Source organism: Eumetopias jubatus, unplaced genomic scaffold, assembly GCF_037043125.1.
Source record: "Eumetopias jubatus isolate StellerSeaLion01/CBP00866 unplaced genomic scaffold, mEumJub1_p1.0 scaffold_9, whole genome shotgun sequence".
NCBI lineage: Eukaryota > Metazoa > Chordata > Mammalia > Carnivora > Otariidae > Eumetopias > Eumetopias jubatus.
The window spans coordinates 57,429,441-57,447,887 of NW_028274815.1; the positions used below are offsets into that span (position 1 = coordinate 57,429,441).

General features: G+C 41.0%; 1 protein-coding gene across 3 annotated transcripts in view; it reads left to right on the plus strand.

The window, feature by feature from the left end:
* Window positions 1-18,447, plus strand: part of SERTAD2 (SERTA domain containing 2) — a 109,587-nt gene that overhangs the window by 11,669 nt on the left and 79,471 nt on the right. The window contains exons 2-3 of one of the 3 annotated variants that reach the window (XM_028093857.2): window positions 5,416-5,453; window positions 6,832-6,894. The exons of 1 other annotated variant lie outside the window; for it this stretch is intronic. In XM_028093857.2, coding sequence (XP_027949658.2) covers window positions 6,869-6,894 — 26 coding nt within the window. In that variant the 5' untranslated portion in view covers window positions 5,416-5,453; window positions 6,832-6,868. The remainder of the gene's footprint in view (window positions 1-5,415; window positions 5,454-6,831; window positions 6,895-18,447) is intronic. One more of the 3 variants, XM_028093858.2, reaches the window with a different exon arrangement.

Below are 18,447 nucleotides of genomic sequence, written 5' to 3' on the forward strand. Positions count from 1 at the left end.
CCTGTTCATCTTATAAAAAATTCTGTCTCCCTTTGACACTGCCACACTACGTACTAGTAAGCACAGAGTAAGTGACTCTTCCTTAACTGGTCTTTGTGCGTCCTCCCACCTCAGTATGTAAGGCAAAACATTTTATCTGAACTTTGCAGATTGGTCACATACCCTCCATTAACCTATTTTGACCCATCTTATTTTTCCTTATATATTTCAACTTCACTTTATATTATTGCAGAGCCAGGGAAAGGAAACTGTCAACGGTGGGTATGTATTTATCAAGATCCGGATCAAATGTGAGCAAAAATCTCTTTAATGTCACTATCTGTAAAAACAACACGGTTGAGATAGATTTTCCCCTTTTATTAAAATAAATGCACCATGACCTGTGAAAAAGTCAGCAAAATAAAATGCTATATTTGAAACATAGTATCTGATTTGTCCAGGATAGACCAGATCTTTGATACTTTGGGAAAATCTAGGCTTATCATCGTAGTTTAGCAACTCTGACTTCTTCAGAACCTACTTTCTAAAAAGAATTGTGTCTTGTTTACCAGCAAATCTTTTTTTTTTTTTGATTGTTTGGTCTTGAACCTTCTTTCACCCACTGTGAGAAAGTCATCTTCCAAAATGGTGTTTTCCAATATGTGTGAACACTGGAGGGTCTTTGTTCAGGCATGCCCTTTTCAAAATATGTAGAGAAGGATTGTCATATTTTTCTCCCTATGGAATTTCTAAAGCACTTCTGATACACCTGTGAAGTTCTGCAAAATTATTATAACCCAATCACACGGGAAGATCATCACCTTATTTTTTAATTTTCTTCCTAAACGATGGGATCACTCTTAAAGGGAAGTTATTGCTCCTTCTTGACCCCTCAAGTAAAATATTGAATTCCTGCTGACCTCCATGGCGAGGAAATTGAAGAATGGTGACAAGCCCGGTGTCTCTCCTGACCTGGAAGACGCTGAACCTTGGCTCATCTTTTTTCCATTACAGTTTTTTTACTTTGTCTTTAATTTTGTTGATGAGGCATCTGTTGATCTAGTTGGCTCTGTGAATACTGAAAATGGTCAGATTTTGAGTGGTTCCATCCATAATTCAAACCTTCTGCTGCCATGAATCATTTCAGCCAGAGGGATATTTTCTATTTTTATTGATTGATTGATTAATTGATGTATTTATTTCAGAGAGAGAAGGAGAGCACATGTGTGAGGGTGGGAGGGGCAGAGGGAGAGGGAGAGAGAACTCCAAGCAGACTCTGCGCTGAGTGCATGCCCAAAGCGGGGCTCAATCCCACGACCCTAGAACACAACCTGAGTGAAAACCAAGAGTCAGACGCCCAGCTAACTATGCCACCCCAGCACCCCCAGAGGGATATTTTTTAAAGGAACTATGTAAGTGTGTGTTGTTGCTTTTTATACATCTCAAATGAAGGTTCTATAAATGTTTAATTATGAAGCAGCACAATCAAAGCAGAACTCTGAAATAAATTATTTTATTAAAGAAGCCAGATAAGGGATCCTGTGGCTATAACTTTAGTTAAAAGTGCTAGAGTTTTGGAAAAAAAAGTTTGAAATTTCTATTGCATTTCCTTAAACTGCTATTGGTTTCTTTAAAAAAAGGGTGACATGTGATTGTAACTTACGAAAGTTGGTTTTGTTTGGGCAGATTTTTAATTTTAGTACCTTGCCGGAAAGTCTTGTGGACAGGATTCCCTTTGCTGTGTAACGAATGCTTTTACTGTTTAGTTAAGTTTTGCTACCAGTAGCTCAAAGGCTAAAATGAAAAGTGAAATGGCTGTTGTTTCCCATCTAATTCCAGATTTTATTTTTATTTCCACTACCCAGTGTTAAAAAAAAAATGAAAAGAAAGCAAAGATCGAGATCCAAAAGCTGAAACTAAAATTTAATTTCCTAACTAGAGTAAGGCTGGCTTTGCCGTGATGTGAGGAGTCATACGTAGGAAACATTTGTTCATAGCTATACCGTTGGCCATACTAATTGCCGGGATTAGTAGTTGGATCGGCATGTATTCCTGTCTTCAGACAGTCAGGCACGTAAAAAACAATCAAGGCTAAGCATTTGAGATTGACTCAACTTTTATAACTCCCTACTGAGAAATGTTTCAACTGTGCTTCTTGAGAGAATGGAACACAAATCTAAGTGATAGTGGGTTGGAGAGCAATGCATTAATTGCTTCTTTTACCCAGGACTTTAATGATAGAGTAATTGCCAGAGCTTTCTTTGTTTCTTTCTTGATTCCATCATTTCTGTATTCTGTCTTCGAGCTTCTTATGTGTGGGGTCTAAAGTTGTATGGAATAGATTCTGAGGGCACACTGCTTTTGTCCCAGATCATTTATTGTTTTCACTTTACATATGGAGTTCTTATTTTGACTGAAAATCACAGCATGATCAATGAAAAATTTTTGACCAGCTGACAATAATATATTTACAGTGGCTTTTAAAAATTGTTTGGAAAAGAGATTATACTTGGAGAATAATTTTTGTTATTATTTCTGGAAGACCCAGTGCCATGGAAAATTTTAGGGCTATGAGTCCGTTTTGCTATATTGAGCATTGTGCCATTCAGTTTATACATCTTTAACTATATGCTGTGTGATTGAGTCAGGAAGTATTTGGGGATACTTATGGTCAACTTGAGTTTTGAGAAGTGATTTTTAAAAAATTGTAGCTGGACAAAAGCAAAGGGTCATTTGAGAGTATTGGAATTGTGTTATGTTTGAAAAACTTGTCAGAAAATTTGTCTGTAATTAGCCATACATTTAGATTTATTGTGAACCAAGTCATGGACTCTGCTGGTGGTGCAGCCTGTCTTTCTCCCAGCTGAGCATGAAAACCTGGTAGTACAGGGACGCTCCTGTCTTCTCGGCATGGTCAAGTTACACTGTGGCTCCTGTCACATGTTATCACTAACATAGTGACTACCAAGTGGTGAGTGTGCTACACAGACATGGGTCATGCATTTTTGGTTTTGTTCTTTGCAGTACTTATGCACCGTAAGAGCAGTATTATGACAACTGAAGCATTTTCTATTTGGGCTAATTTAGGATCATCAGTAGAGACATAAAGGCATTTGACCACTCTTTTTTTGTGTGTGTGTGTGTGTTTTGCTCTCATGTGATGACTAGACAGGGAGATGGACAAAGAATCAATGTTGGGGGTGATGGAGGAGAGGTGCTCGTTGCCACTGCTTTTTGTTCGTCTGTGTGATCTACTCATCATTTCTTACAGCTTCTGGCAGCTGTTCTGGTGACCTAGGTTTCACTTCCTTTGCAGAAACTGTGACTTTTATTTTTGAATAATTGATGAGTAAGAAGGTGTTTTTTTAAGAAATGGATTTGCCGTTTCCTAAAATAAAGTGGAAGCCTTTTGCTTGCTTATTCTGCTTCATCTTTTTTTTTTTTTTTGAAGATTTTATTTATTTATTTTGACAGAGAGAGAGCAAGAGAGGGAACACAAGCCGGGGAAAGAGGGTGGGAAAGGGAGAAGCAGACTTCCTGCAGAGTGGGGAGCCTGATGCAGGCCTCGATCCCAGGACCCTGGGATCATGACCTGAGCCGAAGGCAGACGCTTAACGACTGAGCCACCGAGGCACCCCTGCTTCATCTTCTATTAGGCATCCGTACACTTGTAGGCATAGTTGGTGTGAGAATTACTCTTTTTGAAAGCTTTCCATTTGGTTTTTGGTCCAAGTGGTTGACGTTCCAGCTAGCAGTATCCCTGCTTCTTACCTGAGGAATATAAAATGAGATGCACTTTGGAATACTTATTCTTTAACTTTTTTTTTTTAAAGATTATTTATTTATTCATGAGAGACAGAGAGAGAGAGGCAGAGGGAGAACCAGGCTTCCCGCTGAGCGGGGAGCCCCATGCGGGACTCGATCCCAGGACCCCGGGACCACGACCCAAGCCGAAGGCAGACGCCTAACCATCTGAGCCACCCAGGCGCCCTATTCTTTAACTTTTGAATATTGGATGCAGGTATTAGTACAAACTCAGTGCACCATTATGTGACGAGAAGAAAAGAGACATATTTATAACTAGCGAGAAATTGTTGGCAAAGAGAAGTTCTGTCCTGTTCCGTCAGTTCCTGAGGTGGAACTGAGTTTTCTTTTATTAGGTGTGTCTTCCAAGTTGGAATGATTCAGTAGTCACCTGCGAGCATTAGTGTATTGAGTCCTTGGAACTCTTCGTACTCCCAGCAAGGCAGTTTATGAAGCAGATGCACAGCAAGCATGTCTGTTATGACTTTTCTAAATAGTGTACCACACAACGGATGATGTTTTGGTATACTGGACTGTAGCAGTTAGAGCATGACGTGTCAAGTAGAAACTCAGTTATAACTGTCTACTCTTCTTATGCCCTATTTTCTCAGTGTGCTTTATAGTAATCCTGTCAATTTGATGGCCAGACAACAAAAATAAATCCCAAATAGTTGATTTTAGAGTTTTAAGTTGGTTGGATAGGGGAAAACATTAAGTATGAGGATGACTGTCAATTTGGTTTCTCTTACTATTCCTCTTGCTGGTTGCCTTATCAGTGGACTGCATTACTTTATATGCAGTTTTATTTCTTTTAAAAATAAAGTTCATGAACTTTGTCCTGGTTCAGGATGTTTGAAGCTCTGCTGTAATCACTGCTCTGTTCAGCCAATAAAATACTTGTAATTGTAAAACATCTGTGACTGTCAGACCATTAGTGTTCCGGTGTGCCACCATTTTATCATTGTTTTGCATCATCATTGACTTGTGTGTTCAGGTATTCTTCACCACATGAAGGAATGAAGCCAGTAACAGCTGTTTTCAAGTATAATCTAAACCTACTTCTATATTTTTCTACAGGGTTTTCTGGCATCCTTTTTTTTTTTTTAAACTCATTCCATGTTAAGGAGGAGCCCTGGGATGGCCTTTCAGGTTTCTTGGTGTGTTTAGGAAGATGTGGCCAATGTTACTTGCTGGAACTGGCCCTGAAAAAGTTGAACTGGTGCCATATTTTTCATGCTACTGTTATGTCTAACTATAAAATGAAAGAAGTGCTAATAACACTTCCTACTTGTTTAGCACGTTTTCCTCCCCAACTCTCAAAGGAGTTGGCCAATATCAGGCTGGATTCCCAGACCGCGTTTCTATTATTTTTCTAGTTCCTGTAGTGTATTGTAATGTTACACAAGACCACAAGACTTAGCGAGTTAACTTCTTTTCTCTTATGTTTTCCTAAAAATTGGAAACAAATCTTTGCTATTATCATCCCCATTTCTCAGATACTGAGACTAAGGCTCGCCCTGGCTAGGTATTTGACCTAGCATTATTCGTTAATCGGCAGCAGAGCCAAAAATAGAACTCAGAATTCGTCCTCCACTTCATTTGTTACTGAGCCGTAGTTTCTCTTCTTTTCAGCTATGCTCACAGCAGGACCAAAGAAAATACATCTTCAGGTACCAAAATATTTCCCACGTCTGTTCTTCAGTGTTCATATGTTAAGATATATACTAGATTTATTGTCTGAAATAAAGTTTCAGTGCCAGTTATAAACATGATCTGTTGCCATATTATTCCTGATTTGACTGCCATCCCAGAAGGTGATGGATAGTTGAAGAAAGAATATAATGAATGCAGTCCCTATTTTCTTTTGCCCTTCTAAATTTAATTTAATATAAAGTTGCTTTCTGCCAGGAAATTTCATGAATGGGCATATGTTAATAAGCCAGACTTTTTTTTCCCTTTATAGTAATAGACTTAACAAAATATCTCCCCAAAGTGGATTCAGTTGGTATATGTTAATACTTGAGTACTTCCTGAGCTTATAGGAGGAAGCAACTCCAGCCACTCCGAAAAGCTCCTCCTGAACTTATAGGAGGAAGCAACTCCAGTCACTCCATTTCTATAAAACTTGGTTACTGCAATCTGAATATATTTTTTGCTTTGAAATATATCCTCCATAATTTTGTTAGTGAATGTTTGTTGAACTTGAGGAGTCTGTTAAAACTAGAAGAATTGACTGTTCTGCTTTAAAAATACTTAAAAAAAAATCAAACAGTGAAGTTTCTGGGAGGGCCATTTCTTTTTTTCTTCAGAGTGACAAAAGTGAAAGTTGCATTTTGATCAATTCTGATTAGTTTTCTTAGTGAAAACATAAGACCCAAAGTGTGTGCTGGTGCACATATACAAAGCTGTTTTCGTGTCTTGGTGTGTCTCCCCCACACCCCCGGCCCCACATGAACTTTTGCATGTATACACATGCCACACATAAAGAGTCCATTCTTGCTCACAAGCAGCTGAAGGAGGCTGGCCACTGCAGTCTTCTGCTCAGTGGAAATTGGCAGCCTTTCTTCTCCTGTAAACAACAGCCTGACGTCACCCCACGCAGCGGTGATAGTGGACCCACTTTAGAGATTCTCAATTGGCAGGACTGTTGAAGGCCTGTCACTGGCTTCGGTCACCTTCAGCCACACTTGAGTAAATGCAATGCAGGGAAATTTGTTAATGTCAGGAATACTGGATAGCCCTTTAAAACAGTCTGTAAAGTATTTATCCTTGAATTTGCACATAGAATCCTAACAAGAAATCTGTGTGATAAGCGGGAGAGCTGGACTATTCCTGTTTTAGAAATGAGCTAACTGAAAAGTCCAGAGAATTAAAAAGTGAGCAAGTGGTGGAATGACTGATATTCAGGCCTTCTAAGCACGGTTTTGTCTCTCTTTCCACTATTTTAAGTAACTTCTTTAGTAATTGTTAACTGTTGTATTCTGTTACTTCCGCTCCCTTCTAAAACGTGTGGAGATGATGATTTATGAGGTTTTTCTTTTTTTCCAGTGAAGACATCTGTGCATTAAAATCGGATATAGTCTTGATGCATTTGGGGACTCTGACACTAAGGTAACCTGCTCCCTTGCCTCAGAGAGAGATCCTTTTGAAAAATCTAGTGTAAGTCTACACTCCCCAGCATAACTGGAAAGATTTATTAACAAGATGATCCTGTTTTTCATTTGGCCTCTGAAAGCGACATACAATTGAGAGAATGAATGATTACAATTCTTTTGTGATGTTAACTGGAAGAGACAAAACCAACATGAAAGAACTGTTCTATTAGTCAGAAGTCAGATTTTTATTGCAAAGGAGAGGAGAGTTGAGCCACTGGTAAAAATGTTATTTATGTGTTATGTAAAATAGTTGTCTTTCTCACATGCCCACTTCTAGTGTGTTTTCAGGCAGTTGCAAAAAGTGAAGAAGAAGAATTTTACCTTCCATGATTTATAGTTGCATATATGGCCTGGGAATACTTTAGGTTCGTAGATAACCCTTGGTTTTCTGTTCGTGACTTTGAGTTGGTTTTTCAGTGTGACATTAAGAATAGGGAGGGAGGGTGTTTAAATATGTGTAGACTATCCACAAGAAATTACTTGTACTTTAACTTCTCTGCGGACTGCCGCATCTTGAGCCAGCTCCCCTGATTCTGAGGTGCAGGTTTAGAGAATGCAAATTGATGTCGATTTTAGCTTAGCCCTGAGAGAAAAATGGCTAAAACTCTATGTATTAAAAAGGCAAATGCAGTTTTTTAAAAAGCTGCTATCTAACACTGCACTTTGGAACACAGTAGGCACTCAAAAATGAATTTTAAGTGAAGCTGTGAGAATCAGAAGTTAACTGTGTTGGCAACCTCAATAAGCTAACATCTATACAGTAGCTGACTAAAATATACCCAAGGGGGGGAGAAAGTGCATTTGTGGTGAAGGAAATGTATTTTATTGTATAACTTAAAATGAACCAAAAGAGCTGTTGATTTTGCATTTTGTCTTGTCAAATGGGGAAAAAAAGAATCTTGCCTTTAAAAGATGATAGTGCCAGCTTTTAAAATGCCAGCAGGCTGAAGGAATAGAGAGGAAGTACATAAAATCTGCTTTTACAAAGAACGCAAGTGATTCCCGTTTCACCAACCAAGAATGAGGAGTCCATACCGGCTTCCAGTCGGAGCCACTCACTCCTGCTGTGCAGTGACGTCGGGCCGTCTGGGTCTGCTGCGCCGCCTTTGCAGTGAGCGGCCCCGTGCAGTGTGGCACCGGCGCGGGCTTCCCCAGCCCTGCCTGGGGAAGCCCGCACCCACGGCTTACAGGAACGGCTGCAGGGGGTCTGCCCAGCCTGGCTCGAGGTTCAGACAGCTATGCCTCAAGTGTCTCAGTTTATCATTTAACAGCAGCAGAGTTTCTCATCACTGCAAGAAGCTGTTTGTAATGGTAAACAAGGAGTAGGAAGGGCAGGGGACAGATGTTAGACAAGTGAAGTCGGTGGTGGAGCCACGGGAGAGCCAGGTTGGGCTTAGATTGTAACTCCTAAGTCATGCTCTTGCTGTCTGTTTCGCGGGGGATCTGATACGAGCAGAGAACAAAGGAGAAGTTTCATTTTGACCCTTCATAAAAGCATTAGCTTTCTTATTTTGACATTTCAGAGTTTGTTGAAAACAGGATTTGGGCAGATTTGTTACAAGTAATGACACCAGGTAGATGGTGCGTTGCAGTTTGGAAGCCCTCTCGGGGGCGTGGTCCTGTTCCCCAACCTCCAGCCACCTCATGAGCTAGTGCTCTTCCCCCTTCTGAATGAGGAGCGGACTTCTCACTCAACGTTTATGGCTTGCTCTCGGCACCTAGGAGCGCAAGCAGTAGAGCTGAGACTGGACTCTCTGTCTTTTGACCTCTTGCTCCGGTATTCCCTTCACTAAGCCAGAACCAAGCGCTTTTGATAACACCCAGCTCCGTGGTCTTCCCCATCTCTCACTCTCGTAGCTACGCAGAAAACCACAGCCAGCAAATCCAGATTAGTAACCGAGTTCATGTTGCCGAGAGTAGGAGCACATAGACCCTCAAAGGGGAACTTCTTGATTGACTTTGAAGTTAATACTCCAATAAAAAAAGAGGAGTCTTGTTATTTCTTACTTAGAATGGTAGTGCAGCATGAACCTTAGGGACCGTTCAGTTTTAATATACTTTTAAAAAAATCTAGAGTAAAGCATTTCCATAAGGAGAGTGAAACTTCAGTTAATTGCAGAGACTAGTCTTAGGGCTCATTCCCCAGATGCAGACGAGTGTGCTCTTTCTTTTAAAAAGTATACCTCCCTGGGGCGCCTGGGTGACTCAGTTAAGCATCTGTCTCTTGATTTCAGCTCAGCTCAGGATCTCAAGGTTGTGAGATCGAGCCCCATGTGGGGCTCTGTGCTCAGCGGGGAGTCTGCTTGAGATTCTCTCTCTCCCTCTCCCTCTGCCTCTCCTCCCCTCCATTTTTCATAAATATATATATGTACATACACACACACACACACACACACACTCTTCCCTATGCAGAGGCTGCAGTTCCCATCCTAGGAGCTAATTTGACTTGAACTTCCAGCAGACATTCCTGAGTGTCTGCCCTGTGCAGAGCCCTGTGCTGGACCCAGACCTACAGGAGTGTGGGATCTAGTGGGGGAGGCTTCATCCAAGGTAAGGTGCACCCCACGCTGAGTGTTCAAACATTTAAAAGAGTAGGACTGTCACAGATAAATTCATGGATAACCCAGATTTGGCCTCAGTCTTCTGGAAACATTTATGAGGAAGTTCTTTTTTATATAACCTTCTATCTGTATGAAAAAAATGACAATTGTGACCACTTTGGAACGTTTCAGAAAAATGCTCCTTGTCCCTGAGAAGCTAAGTATAAAGATGAAAAGTAAATTAAAAGCAAAAGAGGGGCGCCTGGCTGACTCAGTCGGTTAAGCATATGCCTTTGGCTTAGGTCATGATTGCAGGGTCTTGGGATCTAGCCCCTCATCGGGCTCCTGCTCAGCGGGGAGCCTGCTTCTCCCTCTCTGGCCCTTCCCCTTGCTCGTGCTCTCATTTGCTCTCTCTCTCCCAAATGAATAAATAAAAAATCTTAAAAAAAAAAAGCAAATGAAATTGAGATTGTTGGCACCAGATTTTTCTGTTGTCCCTACAGGTTTGACTGAGAACATCATATATTATTGTGCCTTGTTATAAAAGCTCTGCTGATAACTTTTAATTCCTTGGCATACATTTTCAAAAGCTGATGGCGAGCATGTCACACACTTGCTAGCCCTCCATGAGTGCTGTTCAGCTGAGAACCTGGAGAACCTTTTTTAACCTCTGATAATTTGGGCAATCTCCAAGTCAAGCTGAATTGATAGGGAATGCAGAAAATGATCAGAATAATTACAAGTCCCATTATATAAGAGATTACTTTGCCAACAAAAACACTCATGGAATGCCTTTATAGACCTTACTTGCATCAGAATTAAACTTGTCTTTCTCAGTAGCTATTTCCAAAGCTGAACAAACTGCATTGTGTAAATGGGTCAGTTTGTGCAGTATTCTGCATGAAATGTTCAGGTACACATAAAGGCAGTTGGATTATAAATTTTAAGGGCAAACTAGCCTCCAGTAAAGCAGATATAGGGGGAAGCTATGTTATATTCTTAGAGGAAGAGAAGTTTCTCTTTAATTTAAAAGCTGCGTTCAATTTCCGAGTCTCTTGGCTTGGATCGTACTCACCTCTGTCAGCTCCAGGTTTTGCTCTTCAGCCAGTCTCTCTCTTCATTCTCTCACATTTCTGCCTCCAAGTCCTTGAATCACACTCAGCAGTACTTGGGTATAATCAGGCGATTCTGCCTTCCCTCTAGTCTCCAGGGCCGAAGAACTCGATGGAATGATTTTGGATTAACTTTTTTTTTTAAAAAGATTTTATTTATTTATTTGACAGAGAGAGAGAGAGAGCACGAGTAGGCAGAGAGGCAGGCAGAAGGAAAGGGAGAAGCAGGCTCTCCACTGAGCAGGGAGCCCAACGTGGGGCTCGGTCCCAGGACTCTGGGATCATGACCTGAGCTGAAGGCAGCTGCTTAACCGACTGAGCCACCCAGGTGCCCCTGGATTAACTTTTAAAAAATAAACAGATATCCCATTGACTGAGGTCTGTGCAGTACCTTTCTACTGTAATGCTACAGGCTTCAAATCATGCCAAAGAAAGAGGCAAAATATTATAAATGGTGCATATGTGAACTTTGCTCAAGAGGCTTTGAGGGTCCAACCTCCATTTACCATGTTTATCCCAAAGTGTTCTTTTTTTTTAATTTTTTATTGTTATGTTAATCACCATATATTACATCATTAGTTTTTGCCAAAGTGTTCTTTATTTCATTTTGGTAGTGAAGACCAAAGGTGAATTTCAGTAACAACCTTTTTATATTTATAGCTTTTTATGAGTTGTGCATTTTCCCTCTTAGATGATAAATGGTGGAGTGGGGGGATTTCCATAGATTTTAGGGCAAGAACCCAAGTCATCATACATTGGGATTTAAATTTTCAGTTCATCACTTCAGCCCCCAACACTTGAGGAGAATAGGCATTTCATGTCTCCCTATTTGACTGAAAGTGTCAGAAACCTATCAAAGTAACTTAGAAAACAGAGACTTGACTTACAGAATCTAAGAAAGGCTTGGGTCACCAAACTGTGGGAAGTATAGACTTGCAGTTGGCCTGAACGTGGCCAGAGTTCTCCTTCTTTCACCTCTTTCTGCATGTTTATTTCATTTCTTCTCATGGCAGACCATGTTTCCACAGAGTTGGAAACATGGCCACCACAGTTTATTTTATAGCTTCTGTCACTGAAAAGTTCTCTGGAGGCCAAGTTAAAAAAATCATAGGGAGCTCATCAGATCAATATAGATCACGTGTCCATTCCTGGAACACTCAGCAGGGATCAGGGAGGTGGGGGTCATGTAGGAACATGGGGACACATGTATTTACCCACACAACTAGAAGTGGGTGGGTGGCTGGGTATTTCCCCAGATAAGAAATGATTGTTGGGAAGAAAATTCTCCAGCATGTGTACTCACTACAACATGCCAGGCTAATGTCTTTCAAGGGTTTTGACAGAAACTCACAGTAAAAAATACATTTTACATTGAGGCACACATATACACATGTTTAACTGAAAAAAAATTCGCAAAGCAATATTCACCCTCACTATGGTTTAAGGCATTCTGATATTTTCTATTAACATTGCATTGTAGTTCACTAAAAAAAAAATACTGATTATAATTCACCTAATTGATTTCATGACTCATTAGTGGATAATGATCTGTTTGAAAAAATACTATGCTAGGCATTAAAAGTAGCAGGTAGTTCATGTGCAAACAGATACTTGGGCATGAATATTTATTGAGTCTTGTTGAAGAAGTAACTTACATTTTAGAAAGATGCTGGAGTCTCAGGGTGACAAATATGTGACATGAATGCCCTTTCCAATTCCTGTAGTGGATAGGATGGTGCTTTTCCTACTGAAGAATCCTGGAACCACCACCCAGCCCTTTGTAAATTAAAGTAACGGAAACAAGCACTATGCTTGCACTTCACTCTGTTTTAGATTTATCTTTTGCTGAGAAATACTGAAATCTGTGGACCTAGAGAATGTCCCCAAATGCTTTCAATTCTCTATTAAAACATCAACGCCACTTCCTTGAATATTTCACTGTGGCACATGAAAGGCAGCTTTGCTGACCACCGTAACACTATAAAAAGATGGATGATATATTTACTTACCCAAGAGCCAGTTGAAAAGTGGAGGTCTCTTTATTTTTTATCTTCTACTGAAACATTTGAATTCTCATACTTCCATCTCTTAAGTTGAATTGAGCTATTCAGATGGAAACTTAGAGTGGTAGTACGTACAGAATGACCCCTGAATGAGATGTGGCAACGCAGAGAGGACTGGTCGGGCTCCTTTCTGCAAACAGTCCCGAGCCCATACAGGTCCTAAAGGACCGATAAGCGTGCAGTGCCATGAAGCTCACTGTGAAAGGCAAAGCAGTAAAATGTTTAGAAGAATGTATTGGAGAATATAGAGTTAGGAATATGGAGAGATTTCATAAACAAGACGCAGAAAGGACTGACCATAAAGGAAAAGATTGATAAGTTCAACTACGGTTGATCGACTTCTGTTCACTAAAAAGATGGGACAAACAGATTGGGAAAAGTATTTAGAACACCTACAACAGACAAAGGACTCATACTCAATCCAAAGAGCTGTCATGGGAGTGTAAATTGGTACAACCATGTTAGGAAAAAGTCTGGTGGTATCTAGTGAAGCTGAAGATAAGATATCCTAGGATCCAGCAGTTTCACTCCCAGATTATACCTTCAAGCAGCAGTTCCCCAAACCTTTTGATCTTACTTTATACTTTTACAAATTATGGAGGACTTCAAAGAACTTTTGTTTATGTGGATTATATCTATTGATATCATCTGCCACATTAGAAAACAGAGAAATTTAAAAAATATATATTTGTTTATTCATTGAAAAGCCCATTACGTGTTAACATAAATAACATTTTAAATGAAAAATAACTAAATTTTACCAAAACAAGAAAAATTAGAAGAGTGGCATCGTTTTACAGTTCTGCAAATCTCTTTAATGTCTAGCTTAACAGAAGACAGCTGGATTCTCTCTCTGCACTTTTACGTTCATCTGCTGTGGCATGTTGTTTTGGTTGACGTATATGAAGAAAATGTGGCCTTGCACAGATATGTACTTGGAAAAAGGAGGAGTATTTTCATAACCTTTCCAAACAATTGTAGATATTAGATATTCTTCTTTGATGCCCAACTAACTACAAATGGTGGTTTCTTAAAGTTTGGTGGCAGTGTGAAACCTGAAACCATGTCAATAAACTTGTAATTATTTATTAATTAAAAGACCTTAGTTTATCTTGCATGTTGCATAGATTTTTACTCATGCTTGATTTTGTAACACCAAACATCGATTATTTGGAAAATATTGGTTTACTGACTTTTGTGGATCTTTTCATTGTTGACACATTTCATTATACAACATTAAGATGTCACGTTCTTTAACTTCACTACTGATCTCATCGGAAAAGTGTTTAAGTGTGGGGAAGCTGTCAAGCACATGGTGACAGATACAAGTTTTCCAAAATTCTAATTTTCACTTGAGAGCCCGAATTTTATCACTGGCACCAAAACTGTCAGTTGTTTTTCTGAAGTGATAGGCTTACTTGTCTGCCAGACACTCGAGTCTGAATAACCATAGTTTGTCATTCCTTCAGTAAAAATGGCGTCCCATGAAAAAAGCAGCCTCTGTTAGCGCGAAGGCAAACAATTGCCCAAGCACCTTTCTCCAGGCGACCTTTGAACCTTGGTAGACTGCAGAAGTGCTTTATGTGGACTCTCCTGTTTTTGTCACAGAATATTAAAAAGGCACGTTCTCAAGGGTAGAGATTGAATAAAATTAATATTTTGACTGCTCCACTGGGGACATTTTAATGCGAACCTGGCATGTTTTATTTAGTGTGCAGAGGTGAGGAATACAGTGATTGCTGGTACAGTTTGGTACTGCTGCCTTTGTTCATGTCATCTTGAACCCATCCCAGTTTTCCAGTTTTGTAGTAGTCAAGGGACCCCTCTCCACTCCAGGAGTTCGCTGGACCATGCTTGAGAACTGCTGCCGTGGAGAAGGCGCGGCTCTTGTGCCCAGGATACACCAGGAGACATCAAGGAGACATGCGTGTCAGCAGGAGTGGGGGGAGGGCATGTGATCAAGGAGGCGTACCCGGTGGGAGGGTGCTTCTGGCATGCTGACGATGTTCTATTTCTTGACCTGAGTGGGGATGTTGCTCTATAATATGCAGATCTGTCCATTCATATTAATGCACTTTTCTCTGTGTTTGTTACCTAAAAGTCCAATTCTCTGACTTTTACTAGTATTGCTAGTCTCTGGTTTAGCAAGATAAGGTGTTGAGAAGGGAGGAGCCACCCTCCAGTGTTCCCCCCCTTTGTACTGGATGCAGGATGTATTTGTCCAACCTTTTCTGCTTTTGGGGCCATGGTTCCTTTGGTTCTATCACAGTTGAGGTAGGAATTCAAATACTTCAAGTGCGTTTTCCTCCTCATAGTTACTGACCTGGCCAAGACAGTAAAAATTTTGACGAAACTTTTTTAGTTCAAAACTTTATATAGTGCTTCGTTATTTGAGACTTAAGAACCTTTCTGTAAGAGCTGTTCCTATATCCTTATTTTCTGGAAAGGGAACAAAGTGAAAAGTGACTTGAGTAAGTGGAGATTAAAACCATTTCTAACTCTTTCTGCTGCTATTAAATCATAAAACTCTGGTGACTGTACATGAAATAAGAAGTAGTAATAAGATTTCAGCATTACTGGATTATCTTACTTATGGTCATGCTATTATTAGTGGTCAAATTTTATCTCTGTGACATGGAACTAAGCCCATCGAGATACTAAGACTTGTATTTCATAGGTAAGGAAACCGAGGCACAGAAAAGATCAGTAACTAATTCTATAGCAAAGCCAGGACGAGTTTAGATTTCTTGACTCCTAGAATTTGCTTTTCCCACGAAGCTAGTTGAATTGTAAGGAATTCAAGACAGTCATCACACCGTGGACTCTTTTATGTTTACATCTTTGGCCCTCTTGCTGCAAGCTGAGCTCGGGCTCTTGCACTCTTGACCAGGAACATCAGTCAGTGTTCTGTATGTACATCAGCACCATCTACTGTGCTTCCTTCTGTTCTGAGACTTGGAATGAGAACATTTAGAAAACCACAAAGACTGAAATAATTTCAGTTTTGTCTGTTAGAAACCGAGTCCGTTGAGGTGTGCATTCTCGGCCGCTAATCATGGCATTCAGCCTGAATCCCTGTGCCATAAGCAAGAGGAGTGTTTACTGGCCGTGTTTTAGCTGTCAGGATGACTGCAGAGTGGTGGAGCCGGACCACAGAGAAAACTGATTAACTTTCAGATGTGCCTGATCTTCTAGCAGGACTGTCCCCTTGTTCCTTGGCAGAGGTTCACCCACTGGGTTTGTGTGTGCAAGAGTGTGTGCACTGAGGGAACAGAATCATCCCAGTGTGGTTGCCACAGATTAGGCAAAGAGTGCCGGACTTGGGGTGTATGTGGAATGGCGTGCCCATGGAATGAGCTCGGATTTAAATGGACATGTGAAGTCTTCACAAAGGTGGCTAAGAGTCTGTGGCAACAGAGTGAGGTAATCAGAAAATAACTTAAGCCTCTTTTTATAGGTTGTCCAGGCTAATCTTTTTTTTTTTTTTTTTGGAAGTAAATTTACCTTTGTTAAGGGTTAGTGCCCCTGGATAGATAAAAACATTTTTGGATATTATAGGCCTTGTATTTCACAACAAGGACCCACATTCAATACATATTTTTCTCATTAACTCCTACCAGGGTATTATTTCTAAGATGTAGGTGTTAATTCGAGTCTTTCACAATTGAGATAGAACAGAAGTCTAAGAAATGAATCTACTAATTGCATTTTTACTGATGCATCTCAAATAGGGCAGTCTAGTCATAAGCAACCCTACACACAAGTGGTGCTGCTTTGCCCCAGTTTCCCCCTTCTAACCAGGCCCAGGTACTGCCGCCACGGAAGGCGCTGTCCGTACTCATAGAATCTGAGGGTAGGAGTGAGGAAGGAGGGAAAATTACGGAAGCAGTGGCTAGGGGAGTGGACCCCAGGAACAGAGCCAGTCTGGTCAGCTTCTGGCAGTTTCCTACCTTCTTGCTTGCTACCAGAGTTCTTCTTTATCCTCGTCAGGTGCCACTGAACACAGTAACAAGTGTGGGGGAGCAGGGGTCTTCTTTAACATGTAGCAAGGAGGGTAAGAGCATGAGTTTGGAGTCTGACACTTCAGACCTGAAATTGGGCGTTAATCACTTCCCAGCTGTGTAACCTTTGGGCAGGTTGCTTGACCTCACCTGCCAAGTCTATTTTGTCTTCTGTGAATAGGGATAATTGTAACTCCCTCCCAAGGTTACTCTAGGATGAAATTAAGACTTGTGTACATACACCACGGTACATGGGCCCATGCCTAGGATGTAGTAAGTTCTCAGTAGATAGTAGCTCTTATCATATAATGCAAAAAATTAAAAGGCTCATTAATGATCCCTACGGCATAAATTATCTTTATGGCAGTGCTTTATTGCAAATATCTAGTTGAACTCTACTCCCTGGAGGAACTGACATTTCAAGAGGGGTAGGACAGGAAGGAACTTCTAGCCTAGAGGTGCTAGGGAAAGGGGCAGGTCAAGGTGGGAAAACGCAGGCGATTTAGGGCATCATAAGGTTCTGTGCAATGGGGAGAGGAAGACTAAGAAATGGGACTAGGTGGTTTCTTCCCCCAGAAAAGGGGGAGAATTCTTCCTTTTCCTCCTCCCTATTGAACCACATACACGTTGTTGCCAGGACCCCACATCTGCCCTCTGGCTGCACATTCAGTCACAGAGCTTTCAGCAAAGTACCCATGTTTGGGTCTTGCCCCAGTCCCTCAGATCTGAATCTCTTTAGCAGGGGGAGACCCGGCAGCAGCTCCGGGAATTGATGGGCGGCCTGGGTTTGGAAGCGCTTGAGCTACGTGTGGGTTAAGTATACTTGTGAAGGTTAGCCTGGACACCGGCCCATTCCAAGTTCTAAACAAGTGGGAACTTCTTACTTACACATGCGTGTGTGCGTGCACTCATGCACATGGGAATGTGCACAGACAGCCTGAACTTCACCAAAACTTAGTCCTTTGCTGAGTCTGCAGTCGGGAGGAGTGTAGAAGAGGTTACTGTCACTGCTTTTAAGGTGGAGAAATAAGTTTATTTACAAATAACTATAAAATGTCCAAGATACCATGAATGCCATAATAGAGGCATAAATTAGGGTGACAGCTCAGAGGAAGGACAAAGCACTCAAGTACTAGCGGGGAAGGCTTTTCAGAGGAAGTGAAGTTTAACTTGAATCTTAAAGGATGGGGATCGGGTTTTGGACGGTGAGGATGAAGAGGGAAAGGCATTTCAGAGAGAGGGAATGTTGTGAGCAAAGATGCAGAGATGGAAAAGGCCAAGGCATATATAGGAACAAGAGATGGACCAGCTAGGGAGAGAGTTGAAATTTATGCTGAGGAATCTGACAAGTTTATGCGGTTTTTGAAGCAGAGGGTAATGTGGAGAGAGCAGTCTTTTAAGGAAGGTGAATCTTCCTGAGGGTACTCAGGACAGGGGACTGGAAGCAGATGCGTTTTCATGGACCACGTACATCTTTTCTGAAGACAAGAGGCTGTATAAAGGAGGAAGGGAACAGTGCGTGGTGGACAGTGGATAGTGGTGGTGGAGTGACATGGATAGAATGGGAAATGGGAGGGGAGGCGACTGGATCAGGGGAAAGGAAATTCTTTTACTTGACCTGTGGTTGCCCGACGTCCACAAGATCTGTGTTGGCCCGTTTCAAACCACTATTTAGGTTATTCCTCAAGATGCAAAGGTGCAGAAAAAAGCTGGAAAAATTTTTTGAAAACTACCTCTCTTTCCCCGAGATTTTTTCCCCTGAAATGGAGTGTCGATCATTGGAAAAAACTGCT